General features: G+C 51.6%; 1 protein-coding gene across 2 annotated transcripts; it reads right to left on the bottom strand.

The window, feature by feature from the left end:
• Positions 1-58: 58 nt before the first annotated feature.
• SGK2 (serum/glucocorticoid regulated kinase 2) lies at positions 59-14390 on the bottom strand (the record flags this gene model as incomplete). Of its 2 annotated transcripts, none has more annotated exons than XM_082007261.1 (14): positions 59-214; positions 449-538; positions 942-1097; positions 1373-1468; positions 2830-2916; positions 3492-3528; positions 4070-4182; positions 5041-5172; positions 5492-5575; positions 6169-6226; positions 6843-6892; positions 7725-7782; positions 9043-9112; positions 14339-14390. In XM_082007261.1, the coding sequence occupies 14 exons, from the start codon at positions 14388-14390 to the stop codon at positions 59-61; spliced, it is 1239 nt and encodes a 412-aa protein (XP_081863387.1). The 2 variants fall into 2 exon arrangements, with proteins under 2 accessions (XP_081863387.1, XP_081863386.1); XM_082007260.1 differs by lacking the exon at positions 14339-14390 and adding an exon at positions 12597-12783.
• Positions 14391-16010: the final 1620 nt, after the last annotated feature.

Below are 16010 nucleotides of genomic sequence, written 5' to 3'. Positions count from 1 at the left end.
ACCCACAAACATAAAACCCATTAAGTTAAAATCTGGCTTCTCAAAGCCTTTATAAAACTTAGATGTCCTCTTCAGTTGGTGCATAAGAAAATCCTAAAAATGCATCTGAGGCACTGGAGCTGCTGGCTGCTAGGTCAGGTGTGTGGGTGATGGAGGTGGAGATCGCTTCTTGGGTGAACTCTGGATCAAAGTGTCGCAGATCAGCTGGACCAGCCTAAGCCAAGGAACAGAAACACAGTCATTTTGAGTGAGCAGACCCCAACCCATCACTTGTGTTCAGACAGTCTAACACAGCTGCTCTTCCACAAGTCGTCACCACTGCATTTGCCATTCCTAACCTGCACTTCAGCATCCCTCAGTGTCAGCATAAGGCATTATGATGCTTTTTGTAGTATGTAGGATGCTTTTTGTACCACTGTAACAGATACAAACAGAAATACCCACTTACCACATTGGGATTAAACGGAGGAGTAATCCTCTTGTGGTACAAGTCATCCCAGTTTATTGGACTGAAGAATACATGGTTCTTTATCTCAAGCTGCATAGAAAGCAGGGGGGAAAATAAAGTCAGCCTTCTGCCAACTGTCCTTTTCCAGCACCTGACAGCTGGTTTTATAGAATTAAGTGGTTGAAGCAAGACTTGGAGCTATCACATATCCATGTAGGGGCCATGTAGCAAACTCTTAATACATGAGGGTCATGGTCCTTGAAGGGAGATGACCCCTTTACACATTGGTGTCCTACCTTGCCACCACACCTTGAATCATAGTGTTTCCCTTTGGAAATCCAAGTCAACCCCATACGTCCCTTTTAGGGAGTAGACACACATTAGTGTGCATGGAAAGCTTTTTCCAAGACAGTGCTGTTACCATGAAAGGCAGGCTCAGAACAGAGAGGTTTCCTATCCACCCTCCCTCTTGATCCTAATGGAGGCAACCTACAAAGTCTGTCTTGGCACCCAGCCTCCTCTTCTGGTCCTTGTGGAGAAGTCCCTGGAGGATGTCACAAGCTGCCACTGTCTTGCTTCCTTGAATCTGGAGTGGTTTGTGCAGAATGTTGTCATACATCTGAGACACATCCCGGCTGTAAAAAGGAGGCTAATTTGAAAGAGAGGAGAAGCAGCCAGGTAAAACATGAGCTACCATAAGGAATCAGACATTGCAGGTCAAAATGAGTCCTGCAGCAAGTACAGGAGAGAGACCTGCCAACTCAGATATCTCTCTGCTCAAAGGACAATAGTACAATTGAAACAGGTCATCTAATTCAGGATTCAGTTGTCTGCCAGGCACCATGTGAACACCAGACCAACATCACATTGCAACTTTCAAAAATAAATTCTCCACCATGTAGAGTAAACAGCTTCCAAACTTACCAGTCCAAACAGCATCTCATAGAGGACGGCTCCTAGACACCACCAGTCTACTGTCCTGTCATATGGCTGCTTCTTTAGCACCTCAGGAGCCAAGTACTGGGAAGAGAAGTAAATAGTTGAGTCAAATTATAAAAGGGCTTGTCCTCATAAGTACAGAAACCTGGCTGCAGTTCAAGCTGAGCAAATGCATTAGGAAGCACACAGATGCACTTCCCCATGCTTTGATAGGCTCTCCACTTGCTTCAGAGCAATGGGTTTGAAAGACACCTACCAAAACCCTCAAGGTGTTTTTCTGGGTTACCCAAGGTTCTCCTCCTCTAGAGGACTTGTACAAGGATTTGCCACCCACCACAACTCAGCCAACAAACCTGTCCTGCATAGACACATTACATCTCTAAGAGGCTCCTGTGGGTTTTGAGAAACCCACAGTTTTCAGTTCCAGTAAGTCTGTTCAAAGTGCCAAACTACCAATAACCACCACCGAGGAGCAACAGAAGAATTCAAGTGGCCTGCAGAACAAACATCACATCAAGCCTGGTCTCACATGGGATTATCTCTGTGTACTATCAGACTTCCTATCTAGGCCAGAAAAAACAAAACAAAAACACACAAAACACAGACCAGAAACCAGAAAATGAAGCTCAAACATTCCTGCTTGGTTCATGCTGTACTATTGCATAAGCGGGTCCCCAACTGAAAGCCAAGGGCTACCAGCAGGAAATTCCTGCTCACTTCTACTGAGCTAGAATACTGAGAGGTGTCTTGTTTACAGACCCTTCTTCAAGCTATCTGAGGAAGGGGCAGCAGGACAAGTGTGTCACCTAGGCCAAAGTGCTACCAAAGTCCCCAGCTCAGTAAGGAGCAGGAAAAAAGCCTTCAAGAAGCCAAATTGGAGATATTTTTTAGCAAAACCTATCTGAGGGAGATTGGAGAACAGGCATTTCCTCCCCTCTGAGCAGTGTTCACATTCCAGAGAGCCTGGTCCTCCCTCTGCAGAGGGTGTTTTGCAGCTCCTGCATACCAAAAGCAGGTAGAAGGGCACAGCGAGGTCCTGTGCACGTCAGTACCAGCAGGCTCCCCGTTCTGCAGCTCCAGGGTGCAGGTAAACAGCCTGCTCACAGGTTTGCTCATGGGCTCCCAGGGTCAAGGTTATCTCCACAGCCTCCTGGAGTAGCCCCAGTTTCACAAGACTGGCCATTTTTGAGTACAGGGATCCCTGCCCCGATAGTACTCTGCATTTGCTGTGCTAATTGGCTATTACACTGTCTCTGCCAAGTAGGGCAGGCCTTACCTGAACTCCAACTTCAGACTGACAACCTCAAAAGATCCCAAGACTGTCTAATTCACAGAGTCCATATTTTGAGATGCCGAGCACCCACACAAGCCTGAAACCCAGGGCAGCGAGTCTCTGCAGGCTTTCAGCCCCCAGGTCAGTGAAACCCCAGCACATGCTGTACCTCAGGAGTGCCACAAAAAGTAGAAGTTGTCTCCTCTTGCTCCATTCCTTCTTTGCAGAGTCCAAAGTCTGTCAATACTATGTGTCCCTAAAGCAGAGAGAAATCTCAGCTTGGCCCATTCTCCTAGGGAGGGGACAGGATTGCCAAGCATTGGCCTTCACATTGCATCTCTCCTATGTTTTAATTCCCCACTGTTCATCCGCTTCCCTCCCTCACCTTCTGGACATGCTATAGTACAAGTACAGGAGCCTACAGATAAAGTAGAGTCTGGGTTGTTTTGTTTTTTTTTTTTTATTTGTCTATAACAGCATAGCTATGAAGAGATCCAGCACTGCTATACTTTGCCAGTGCTCTATCCCAGAGCCAGTTTATATAGCGGTCATCACCAGAGTAGCAGCAGTGAATGCTCCTAGCATTCCTGATCCCTGCCCACAAGTCTGGTCCCAGCTTTTGGGAACAAACTGAGGGGGGTCCCAAGTGTGCAGTTCTGCAGTGGGCAAGCTCACTCTCTTGCAGGATCCACACAGAAATGCAGCAATGCATACGTACAAAAATCCATGCAGTGAAGTGAGCTATAGCCCAGCTTGCAGAACCATAGCCCTCTGTTTATGGTCCTGATGCTTTTAAAGCCAGAAGGAAGACAGCACAAGTTGCTAATATACCTGGCAATCCAGGAGTATGTTCTCAGGTTTTAAGTCCCTGCAAGACAAAAAGTGCCATTTCAGCAGATTTGGCCAGATATTTAGAAAAGCCAGATGTGAAACAGCATCAGCTAAGAACAGGAGCTAACAAGACTCCAACAATCAAGCTTACTAAGACTTTCCCAAAATGCAGATTCCCATCACTGTTGGGTATCAACATACAACATATGCAAACATAGAAAGACTGCTCTCATCAGGTATTAGCCTGCATTTCCCTGCATGTCTATGTATCAGTTGGCACAGAGACAATTTCTTTCTTCTTGTGCCAGGTTTATTTTAGATCTTTTCACCCAATGATTCTCCTTCCCACTACCAGGCTGTGAGCATTTATTGCCCATCAAGTCCCATGCAGACACACTTCCCTTGTAGGATAAAATGCCAGGAGCACACCATCTTGTCTGGGGTCAGAGATTCTTCAGCTACTCCAGCCCTGCATTGTGCTTGGCCCCAGAAGTCATCTTTTCCTTCCCCAGCACTGCACACAGCCTGGCTGGGCAAACTTGGTGCCCCCGCTCTCGCTGGCAGGACATGTGCCTTACCTGTAAATGATGTTTAAGGAATGCAGGTACCCAATTGCACTAGCGACTTCTGCAGCATAGAATCGGGCCCGGGGCTCACGGAAGCAGCGCTCTCTTTGCAGATGAAAGAAGAGCTACAAACAGATCATAAGGCTGATCATTTCTTCTCTAAAAAACTGAAGGATATCTGGAGCAAGCCTGAAAGACAGCTACTTGAGCTAAAACCAATTTGCAGCAAGTGGCACATGAACAGCACCAACTAAACTCAAACCAAATTACTTTAAACAATCTAAACACCTTTCCAGAAGTTACTTCATTTGTCCTCAAGTGTCCTTCATATGTCACCAATCTCACTTAATTCATTGCCCCACAACTGGTCATCTGCTGATCCAGTTAAGCTTTCTAGCTTGCTACAACCCACAGGCTGTAGTATGGCCATGAAGAGTTGAACCCACTAATGGTGCGTACTAATGGTATGTGCAGAGTTGAACCCACTAATATGGCCCATATGAATTATACTTGGACAAGACATCTGTGTTAACAGTATCACCCAGCCACTTTCAGACAGCACAGAAGACAGCTGAAGAAAGAGGAACTTCTACAGGACGAAAAAGAAGTCCAACATACTACAGTGGAATCGCCCAAGTACTAGACTGGAATCCACAGCTAGCCCACAAGTGAGTTTTGCCTAAAGCTCACCAACATCAGCATTTCCCATATTCTCTGTAGGATTTTTTAAAAGCCCCTAGCACATGTTTTTCTTAGTGTCCTTGCTTTGGGAATCATCTGACACAGATCATATCCAGCAAGATCTTCACTCTATTTACAGGTGAGATGCACGCCAGCCACTCCTACCTGGTCCTTTCCAGAAGTCAAGGCAACATTTACTTCAACATCATTATCTTCTGACAAGAAGCAGTTTTAGGCAATAACACAGCGCATTTGGGAAGGACCACATACAAGATTAAAATAATGCCTGTATGTACACTCACCTCTCCCCCGTTTACATAGTCAAGGACAAAGTAAAGCTTCTCTGAAGTCTGGAAGGAGTAATGGAGTCCCACAAGGAAGGGGTGCTTGACATTTTTCAGGAGCACATTGCGCTCTGCCATGATGTGGTTTTGCTGTCAAAAAGTAGGCAAGGCGTTAAAGTTTCAGGCAAGGTTCCAGTGCAGTCCACTGTATGAACTCACTGCTATTTTGAAAACAAGTAGAAGCTTGGGGTTCTAGCGGGTCATGTCCAGCCCCAGAAAGGGAACCACTCTCCTCTCTAACGTGATTCATCTCAGTTCTCTATTTTCCCATGGCACCAAGCAATACGTGTTTAACACTGACTTGCCTATGTGAATGCTCAACTCAGCCACAAGATACCTCAGGTGCATTACCAGGATTGCTTCTACATGGACCACTATCTGCAGAAGCAGCCAAGGAGAGCAGACATACCTCTTTTTTCTTTAGGATGGTTTTCTTATGCAAGACTTTCACAGCATAAAAAGTCCCATCACACTTGCGTTTGGCCAGGAGAACCTGCAACAGAAGGTCCTGGTCACAGGTTTCAGTCTCACCTTCTGCCACTTCATTAGCGTTAGCTCACTCTTGTGAGTGATTATACACAGACTGCAGCTTCAGAGGTTCAGGTACAAAGTTCCAAAGACCAAGCTCCAGCCCACTGACTTCCCAGCACTTTCTCAATGCCAGAAAAATGCACACGACATCTCCACATACCTCTCTCACACACTTAATAAAAGTATGTTTGGACCATTTGGGGACAGTCCCATTTATAGTGGATCCTTGCTATCTCACAAGGCACAGATGCATCAAGAAATCTTTTGCTAGCTGAACAAGTCTAAGGGTTGCTTTAAATTAAGTACTGCTCCTCACCATCACCACCCTGAGCATAGAACACCTCGCCCTTCTGTCCCTAGAGAGGCTGCAGGACAGCTCAAAATGAGAATGGACTATGAAAACCCCATCTTAGGTCTCACCTGGTCTCAGTCCCACTCATGCCAAATTCCTTAGGAGAGGTGCAAGCAAAGGACACAGCTAGAAACTCTTGCAGCAAGGAAGTCTTTCCAAGCTGCCCTCAGAGAGCTACAGCCCACCTGTAGAAATCCACTTACTTTTCCAAAGCTTCCTTTGCCAATAACCTTCAGGAAGTCAAAGTCTGTTGGCTTGGCACTGTTGGGCAAGAATGAAGCATGAAGCAAGTTAATGTTTCTGGGAAAGAAACATGCAACAGCAACACTACCATCAAAGCAGTTCCTTTGTGGAAACACGAGTGTTTGTGAAAGGGATTAAAGGGCACTGGATGGGTGACCCTTGCTCCCAGCAAGCAGGGGATTCTCACTGTGTAGCTCAGTGCACCCAGTGGAGGATGAGCAATCCCTCAGCAACCCACCTGCTGAACACAGCAGCAGGTGAAAGCACTGGTCAGGACCAAGCAGCAGCTTTGCAGGGGGACACAGTTTATCCCCATTTCTAGAGAAAGACAGTCAGGGAGCCAGCAGCCATGAGAAAGATCTTCCCTTACTGCTACCAATTCCCTCAAAAGAGGTGGGACAAGGGGCTGCAGACATGGACAGGAGAGGGTGATTATGATAACAGGGACCAGCTATAGCTGAACATCTTGAAAGCTGGTGTATTGATGATACACATGGTGTTAAAGGCCAAGTTATGTAATTATGAGGGCTTTGGCAGACACTACCCATGCAAGACACAGGAACCAGCTACATTTCCCTGCCAGATTGCTTCACTGTGCACTCCACACCCTACCTGGCTTCTGCAGGGAGCTTACTTTGGGTTAGCGGAAGGTCCAAGGTTGATGTTGTCAGTTGGCGTTGGAGGCTAGAGAGGATAACAATAATATTAATCACAAGGACCTCGCTGCAGGTTGAGGTTGTGCTTTCTCTTCCTCAATACAGCATCCCATGCACAGAGCCTTTGAGACATCAGCAGAAGACACAGCAGATGCCTTGGTAAACTGAGCAATGAGGAAAGGCATAACAGAGCTGTGCACTAAAGCAACAGTGCAGCTGGAAGCTGTATTAAGCTAGAGTCTCATCGCATACTAGCGCAAAGAAAAAGAGAATACTAAGACTGCTTGGCTCCTGACTTAAGGCTTTCAAGACCTGCTGTGCTGCCACAGAAGGCACTGCATGGCTCCATTGCTCACCGCAGCACCGAGACAAGGAGGTGCTCCCCACTGCGTGTGCTAGGCAAGAAGCCCTGTGCACAGCTCTGAGACAGAGGAGCACTTCTGCAGCAGGACATCAGCACAACCCCCCCAACCCTGCAGCCCTCTGCCCACCCCCATTAACCCTCAAAACTGCCAAGTCTGGAGCCTTGGAAGTGACCTTATGCACACCTAGCACCACAGAGGTGCCTGGCACACTTTCCAATGACAAGGTGGTACATATACACACAGTCTTCCTCCTGTTCCTGCTCCCCAGGAACCTTCCCCTCCCCAGATTCTGGGAGCATTCTGCCTCGTCCAAAAGGCTATATAGGGCCTCTCTGTTCTCCTTTTTCTCCACCCAGCATCACTCACAGGGACAAGGCAGCAGCCAGCCTCCCAGCAGGCTGACACAGGCTCTCCTCCTTGTCATTCTTCTACAGGCACCAGCCCCTCTCTCCATCCCAAAGGTGAGGACTTGTGGCCTCAGCACCATGATCTCACCTGGGTGCTTTTGTCCGGGCTCCGAGAACGATCCATTAAAAAAGCAACTCGTTCAGCACTTGGGAAAAGAAGAACCCAGTATTGAAAACAACATCCAAGAGAGAAACAGCTTCACACCATTAACTCGCCAGGCACGGGCACAGACCCCAGCACGTCTCACAGGAGACCCGAGCTGAGCGCCCCGGCCGCCCCTCGGCAGCGCTGCTCCTCCCCAGGGGCAGGGGTGCACATGCACCGGGGGAGGCAGGGGACGGGGGTGCACACCAGCAGGAGGTGGGCCAAAAATGTTCCTGGGTGCATGAGCGATTTGAACAAGCACAAGCGTATTCAATGGCACAGTTAGCCCCTGATTTGCAATAGTGGAAACTGGTCAGGGCACCAACAGGTGAACACCAGCACAGCCCCAGCAGCAACACAGCATCAGGGCCAGATGCAGTTGCAGCCCTCCTGGCCACGGCCAGACCCCTCTCAAGGCAGATGCAAACCCACCCCACTGCACAGGGATGCTGCAGCACCCAGCGAGTGTCCCTGCAGGGCAGCCAGGAGAGCCCAGCGGGGTCCAACCACCACATGCCACCCGGGCTGGCAGCAGCTAGAGGCCATTTCCCCAAGGTAGCGCAGAGCAGCGTGGTTTGGGGTCGTTGGCATTGCGGGGAAGGGGGGCTGGAAGCATGGGGAGCAGAGGCAGCGAAGCACAGGGCTCATGTACCCAGTGCAGCTGCTGCTGGGGCTGGAGAAGTTGGACTTAAACAATACTTGTCGGTTCAGACCCACCCTGCTCAAGCATCAGTGGGGAGGGATGGGTCCTGCCACCCCAGGGATTCTCCCCTTGGTTTCTTCCCCCACACTCCTTGCAAGAGCCAGGATTAAAGAGATGACAGAAGAAAAAGAAGTAAAAAGCTCTATTCCCTTCTCCCCTGCCCCAGAGAGCTTTGTCCATTCCCCCTCAGCCCCACCAAGCTCTCATACACAGCAGGGAGGCTCCGAAGGCTCCCGTCCCCCCAGCCACTCTCCACCTTCCATAAAGGGGACCTGAAGATCCCACCAGCCTCCCCCAGATCTCACCTGCGGGCGCTGCCCCTCTCCACCCCCACGCATGACCAGGCACAGACCCACAGCCATCCCAGAGCCCCCCTGCTCCACGGCCGGGCCGACCAGGGCAGGAGATGCTGGGCGAGGCAGGTGCTGGCGGCGGTCCCCGGCACTGCCCGCATCCGGCCGGTGCCAGCCAGCTCCACTCACTGCCGAGCCAGCCCCGCGGGTTGTCAGGCTGCGTTTTTAAAGGGCTCTCCTCCCACTGGGCGGCTTTCATACTCACTACGAGCAGAGCCTGGAGCCGGAGGCCTTGATGGTTTGTCCTATCCTCTCGCGGCCGTGCTTGATGAGTTCTGCGAGGAAAGTTGAAGCACCGAAGCCGATTAGCTGGTGGCGCGATCACAAGTGCACAGAGGCACGTTTGTTCTTCACTGACCTTGCTCTTCTCTCCACAACCGCCCTCCTCCCCCTTCCACCCACATACCAAAATAACCAGGAAATTATAGGAACCAGGACAGCTCCCCTCCCACCCCAGCCAGCAGCCCTCAATAGCTCACAGGACGGGGAGAAGTCCCACAAAACGGACACTCTGTCCCGTGGCAGAGGGGACTCAGGCTAAAGCACTATCCTCAAGCCTCCCTGAGCCACCCCTAGGTCCCCAGGGGGGACAACGAGAGCGCTCACAAGGATGATGTTGTACTGGGATACATCACGCACTTGGCACGTCCACTGCCCCTTTCATTCAGGGCTCTGCGAGTAATTAGGGACATGAATGAAACCTTTCAGGGCCCTGCAGGAGGTAAGCCAGCACACACACATCGCAGCAAGTGACTTGCCCAAGGACACACAGCCAGTGCCAGAAGCGGGGATTCCCATCACGGAGCATCCCTGGTGCTCAGCCACACAGGCTGTTGCTGCCACCCAGCATCATCATCATCACCTCTCCCATCGCAGAGAGGCAAAGTCCTCAGCCTGCTCCCTACTGCACAGGCTGAGCAAGAGAAAAAGCCTGAGAAGTGCAACCTGTACAGAGGAGTTCCTTGTTTTGCTTAGAAGTAGATAAAAAAATATGCCAAGACTCAGTTTTACTCCCTGGCTTCGCCCTAGTTTTGCTACTGGAGGGAAAGAAAGAGTCAAAGCATTCACAGAAACATACACTTCCCCCCCCCAAAAAAAAGGAGCCTTTGTAGACACAAGCAAGTTGTCTCTGCCAATTCCTTGATCTGTAAAAGAGTTATTCCAGGATGACCATCTCCCTGGGCAAGGGGTTTGTAGGACCACAAGTTTTGAGGTAAAAACAAGAACCTTACAGAGCCCTTCCCAGATGGGTCTTAGCATCTGCCAGATGGAGGGACCTGCACACTCCAGAGAACCACTAAAGCAGGTACCACCAGCAGTTCTGGGATCCAGGTGCAAGATCTGATTGAGGAGACCAAAAACAGGCTGTGGCTTTAGAATTTCTGGTTGGATGAGAAAGGGAAAGCAGGAATTTAAAGAAAAACCCACAAACCATTCAGTGAGTGAGCTTACAACATCAGGCTGGTCTGAGACCCTGACCCTGTCCAATACTTTGCCCTGCAGCAGGTACAGCAGCTTGTCCCAGGAGGCATCCAGCAGTAGGGACAGCACCCAGACAGATCAATCCCCATCTCCTCCCACCGGGCATAGTCCTTTATTTCCCTGACAGTCTGGCTCTCCCAGGTCTACTGAAGGTCATCCAAAGCCTGCCTCAGGGCTGCGTCTGTCCCACAGGCTGCTCGACAGCCCAGCCAGATATCATGGTCACAACAGAGGGACGTCAGCCCTGCCCTCCAAATCTGAATCCCCACAAGCTTGTTTTTGGCCCCAGGGTCAGCCTGCTGCCACTGACACTGTTCTAATCCCTGACTCAGGGAAAATAAAGACTGCCTTCAGGCACAGGTGGACATGTCACAGCTTTGGCACCTTGGAGAGCATGTGGGCAAGCCATGGAAACACATCCATCGGGACTGGAGGTATTTGCTGGCAGGGCAGGATGCAGGACAAGTTCCCAGCTTGCTCTGAGGGGGCTTGAACAAGGCTGCTTTAGCAAGGTCTCCACAATCCACAGCTAGGCAGGAGCATCGCTGCTCAGTGAAGGCAGTGCCAGGGCGATGGCCTGGCAGCTCCTTTATGCTTCCCTCCACCAGCCTCATTCTGCTCCACTGCTTCTTTGCTGGAAGTGAAGCTGCTCAACAAGTCTCTGCTGACCAAGGGCAGCATTTTCCAACAAAGCTATTTCACTAAACAGACTTGCTCTGGGGACAGAGTCTCTCTTTCTGCACTGAAGTACCATTCACAATTTTAGGATATTTATATCCCCATCCCATACCACTTTCTACTCAGGCTCAGAGCCACCTTGCGCAGCCCGAGTCCATCTCCAAAGAGAGATCAGTTTCTAGTTTAAGTCTTCTGAACAGTCAAACAGGCTTTTCCTTATCACTAACAATCCCTACTCCCCCTAAAGCACAAAGATCTCCTGAGCGCGCACACACTGAACAACAGAATCAGAAATAGGTCACGAAAATACACTGGAATCCTTGGTTGTATATACCCGGCTGCATCCCTCCTTGTGCCTGCTGGGGCAGCAGGGATGCTCCAGGCACAGCCAGGGCCACAGAGAGCACCAGCAAGCGAGTCTAGGAGTTTCCTGATGTGATGTGACTATTACACACCAGGAACACAAACCGCTGCCCCCCATGCCCCCCTCAAAGAGCATTTCACCCCAACGCCTGGGCCAGAAGCATCCCCCAGGCAGCAGGCACCCGCTTGCACAACATAAAGCTGCTACTTACAAGTTGGAGCCGTTACTGCAGCTAAATCTCCCCTCACCAAACAACCCTCCGTAACACACGTTTTCTTCCCAGCACAGCATAAGCAGCTCCCTCTTCCTTCAACAGTTCTGCCAGCAGTGACCCACATTCCCATGCTAGCCCAGCGTTATTTGCTACAAATACATTACTAATGCAACGCGTACCCTGCACGGAGAGGCAACCTCATAGACTCGTCATCTGCAAGCTGCCTCCCACCCTCTTCCCTGATGTCACTGCTCTCGGCATCGTTTCCTACCTAACCTAGATTGCAAACCCCTCCGAGCAAGTGCCTCATCCTCTCCCGCTCTGGGAAAGGCTAGTTGCCAGCATGGAGAGGCAAGGAGGCCTGGCAGACTGTCACTGGGACAACAGGCAAGGTTTCAGAACAAGGACAGGGTTTGGAGGGGCAGGGTTGAGAGAGGGGCACCCAAGGCAGCCCACAGGTTCTGTCCTGCACAGGGGCTGCATGCAGCCTAAGGGGGGGATGCCCCAGTTTCAGCTCAGAGAAGGGGCACAGGGGGAGGTGGGAAGGAGGACTCCTCAAACACATGCTTTTACTGGGAATAAAAAAAGAAAAAGAAAGAAAAGCTCAAGCTTTCCCCTGCTACAGATCTAAGAGATGGCTCCAGGCCAGCACCAAGCTCCATTTTCATTCCCATTGAGACACTAGAGCACACAGCAAGTCCAGGAAGAGGTTAGGAGAGAGTTTAAAGGACTTCTTTACTTGAGGAAGCTTTCTTAGCTGTCCTCTGCAGAGCTCCAAAATCAGCTTGCCCAATTTTCTCTTGAGGGTCCTTTCCCCTACACCCCAGGGACACTGCAAACCAGAACAGAAGCTTCAGCCAAACAGCCCAGGCTCTAAGCAAGCTGGAGCCCACAGACAAACAACCCTCCATACTTCAGAGGAAAGCTACACAGAGCCAGAAAAAACCAGCAAGTAACTAAAGCTTGCAGCATTTTTCAAAAAATAATCCTATGAAAACAGAGAACAAAGCATCAAACATACCTGGGAGCACATCTACCAGTAGGGGCTGTGCCCTGAAGCACGGGAAGCAGCCCACAGCCAGTGAGCACAGAGACCCCTCATTCCCCACGCTTCCCATCCTCACGCCAGCCCACCCTGCCAGACCAGAAGCCCAAGGCTCCTTCCTAAAACTCAGAGAGGAACAGCTTTGTTTTCTGCAGCAGTTCATTTAGCCCACAAATACAAGCACCCCCACCTCCTCAAGGTGACCATGCAACTGCTGCTAGCCCCCTGCAGCCCTTTAAAGAAAGCAAGAAAAGCTGATCAGCTGAAAAAAATGAAGAGACACCTGCTAGATATACCCAAGGAGTGAGAATTTAGGTGGGGGTGGTGTCTTTGGATGAGGAGGGAGGGGTGCAGGTGGAGGGTAGGAGCCAGTTACATCCTGGCTGGCATCTCAGGTGTTCAGAACAATTTTTTGACACATGGTAGTAAGCTGGAAATTTGCCCACTGTCCTGTGGTTTGCAGGAAGGTCAAAACTGTCATTTGGTTCAGGTCAAACGCAAAAAAAGCTGCTGCTTCCTCCACCGGCCTGGGAAGACTGCAGCCTGGAGTAGCCAGATTGGCACCTTGCAGCACTATTAAATGCAAACATGAACACATGTGGAGGGGGAAACCTGGTGTCGGAGGCATGCAGTGATTTGAGGGGACAGAGTCTAAGCTCTGAGCAAAAGGAGACATTAGAGAAGGGCTGGTGTCTTCTCTTTCTCTTCATTAAAAATAAAGCAATGGCTTTTTGCTTCCATTGTCGTTTCCTGTAAAATCTCCCTGTGCAGCTGCAGCAAGGGAAAACACAGCTTCCCTGGGGGAGCGGAGGGGCGGGTTGCTGTGGGACAGGTCCCTAAGCCCAGGGAGGAAATCATCTGAATCCCCATGTGCTCATTGCCATGTGTAATGAGAGAGGGGAAGCAGTGTGTTGCTTGAAATATCATTCTCTCACAGGTCAAAGCCTGAATTTTTTGCTCAGGCAATATCATCAAGCTATTAGCATTGTCAGCTTTTAAAAATGTCTCTCTATGATGTTTTTATTGTCTCTGGGTTTGCCTCTACTTGCATTGAAATGGTCACATTTCAGAATTCTTCCAGCAGTTAACTTATATTTTCAAATCAGTATCTTCCGCTTTTCTTTCTTTTAATAAAAACCTTGGTACCATGGACAAAATCTACTTGATTTTATTTTCCACAGAAAGGCATCTTTAATTAAAGACCCATTTTCTATCCAAAGAAGAGAAAGATCCTGGAAGGAAAAATTTTTATCAGCTAGAATACGTAGAATATCTAATCTGGAGTGCAGCCTGTCATGATGATAGTTGCTGACGGACAAAGTAATGGTGGGGCTGGTTTTGTCCATCCTGCCCCCGCCGTGTGCGAGGGTCGCTGGCACGCACGGGCTGCGCACGCACCGGCCCTAAGTCGGGGCCAGGCGTGCGGTGCGAAGCTGCCGCCTCCCCTTGACACAGCCGCCTCCGTGGCTCCGACGGCTCCCGCGGCAGCCGGGCTCCGTACAGCCCTTGCTGGGAAGGGCGAGCCCCGGCCGGCGGCGCCTGCGAGGCCGGGCTGCGGCGCGAGCCAGGCTGGAGCCCCCCGGGAGGCGTGCGGCGGGGCTCTGCCCTCCGCCGGCGGCTCCGCAGCCCGGCGCCGGCGGGAGAGCTCTGTGGGGAAGCCGCCTCCGTGCCCTACCATCCCCGGGGGTTACCGACACCGTGCCAGCCAGGAGCATTACCCTTCGTCTTCCCCAGGGCAGTGGAGGAGGGCTCCATCCAGGCCACGTACATAAAGCCAGCCGAAACTGTCCCCTCTGCCGACGGCTGGGGCAGGAGCTCAGCGACCGGCACCAGGCGTCCTCGGGAGGCGAGAGCACGCAGACGTTTCTCCAGCTGCAAAGGCGAAGGGCACAGGAGTAAGAGGAGAAACAAGCCCTCGGGTGCAGCGCTGGCTGCCCGCCAGCCGGGCACGGCTCTGCGATGCCGGGCCAGCTCCCTGACCCTCGTCTGGCCAGCAGCCACCGGCACTCTGTCTGGTGGGGATCGGGGTGCTCAGGTCACTGCCCTGGTGAGATAGCCTAGAGAAGGTGCTCACCCCTGCCTCCGTGTCCCTCTCTTTGCACTCCTCTGGAAAGTGCTGTGGGACCGGCAGAAGGAGGGCGCTGGAAGAGAGCTGGGTGGCATCGGTTCACTCTTTGACTTCTGTACAACAGAAGAAACTTACCCTGTGCCTATGTCTGCTCTTGAGAAAGGATTTTGTTGTTTGATGCTTTTGAGGCACTAAGACCTGATTTGTCCTCCCTGTGCCTGGCGCGGCTGCCCTGGCACTGGTGGATCCCTGGCACAGGAGAAGACATTCCCTGGAAGCACAGGGGCACATGGACCACCAGGAAATCCCCAGCATAGGGCAGGTCCTCCCCTGGGGATTCAACATCAGATGCCACCAGATGGCTGGGGCAGCTGCACAAGGCTTTGCCCGGGAGAGCCCCATGACTCTCCATGGAGAGGTGTCCTGGCCAAGCAGTTGTCCCTGTGATGAGGGACATGAGTGGGACAGGTCGATGTGCGCAGGGCTAGCCTCCAGCGTGCTGCCCACCCGGGCAGCCCTCTGCATGGGCAAGAGTCGAGACTCCCCCTTCGCCCTGCCGCTGCGCACCCACGGAGGTCCAGCAGCAGCCTGCAGCAGCTCTCGCTCCGTGCCTGGCATCGCCCCTTGCCCACGATGGGCCACATCAAAGACACGCTGAAGGGGCTGCTGGACGTGGGAGCACTTACGGGGCACGTAAATTATATAGGCACGCAGGCACACATCCGTACAGGTGCTGCAGGCACGGCCATGCACCCCTTACGCCGGGACAGGCCTCGGCCCGTTCCCCTGCCCAGCACCCGCAGGCTCCTAAACAAAATTAAACAGTTCTAGTAAAGCCGGAGGCCTGCTGGCATCAGCGCTGGGTTTTGCCAGCATTGCCGGTCTTTTGTGGAGGGGGTGGTGGTTCCCTGCCCCCCAGAGAGCACATCTATGCCAGGAACACCTCTGGCTGGACCTGGGTCCAGAGGTGATGAGCAGCAGATTTAACCCCTCCTGCGCACCTCTCCTGCCTGGGCTGCGCTTGGTGAGACCACGGTGGCAAAATCAGGCAAAGCCCTGGCCACAGAAAGGTGACTTTTTCAGCTGCACTGGCACAGCTCACAGCCTCCAGACGTTGCCTGTGCTTGGAAACATGCTCCTTTTCCCCCCAAGGAAGGAAAGCTGCCTTCACTTGCCCGAGCCCTGTAAAGGGTCGAGGGCTACGTGGCCCCTTAAGCTCGGCGGCTGATCCTGGTCCCTCCCTGGCCGGTGCTGCTCACCCCAGCAAAGCCACGTTTGCAGCTTCTCCAGGGCAAGACACATCCAGTGGACAACAGGTCCAG

Source organism: Phaethon aethereus (assembly GCF_964289735.1).
Source record: "Phaethon aethereus genome assembly, chromosome: 16".
Taxonomy (NCBI): domain Eukaryota; kingdom Metazoa; phylum Chordata; class Aves; order Phaethontiformes; family Phaethontidae; genus Phaethon; species Phaethon aethereus.
This window is presented reverse-complemented; position numbering and strand designations above follow the sequence as displayed.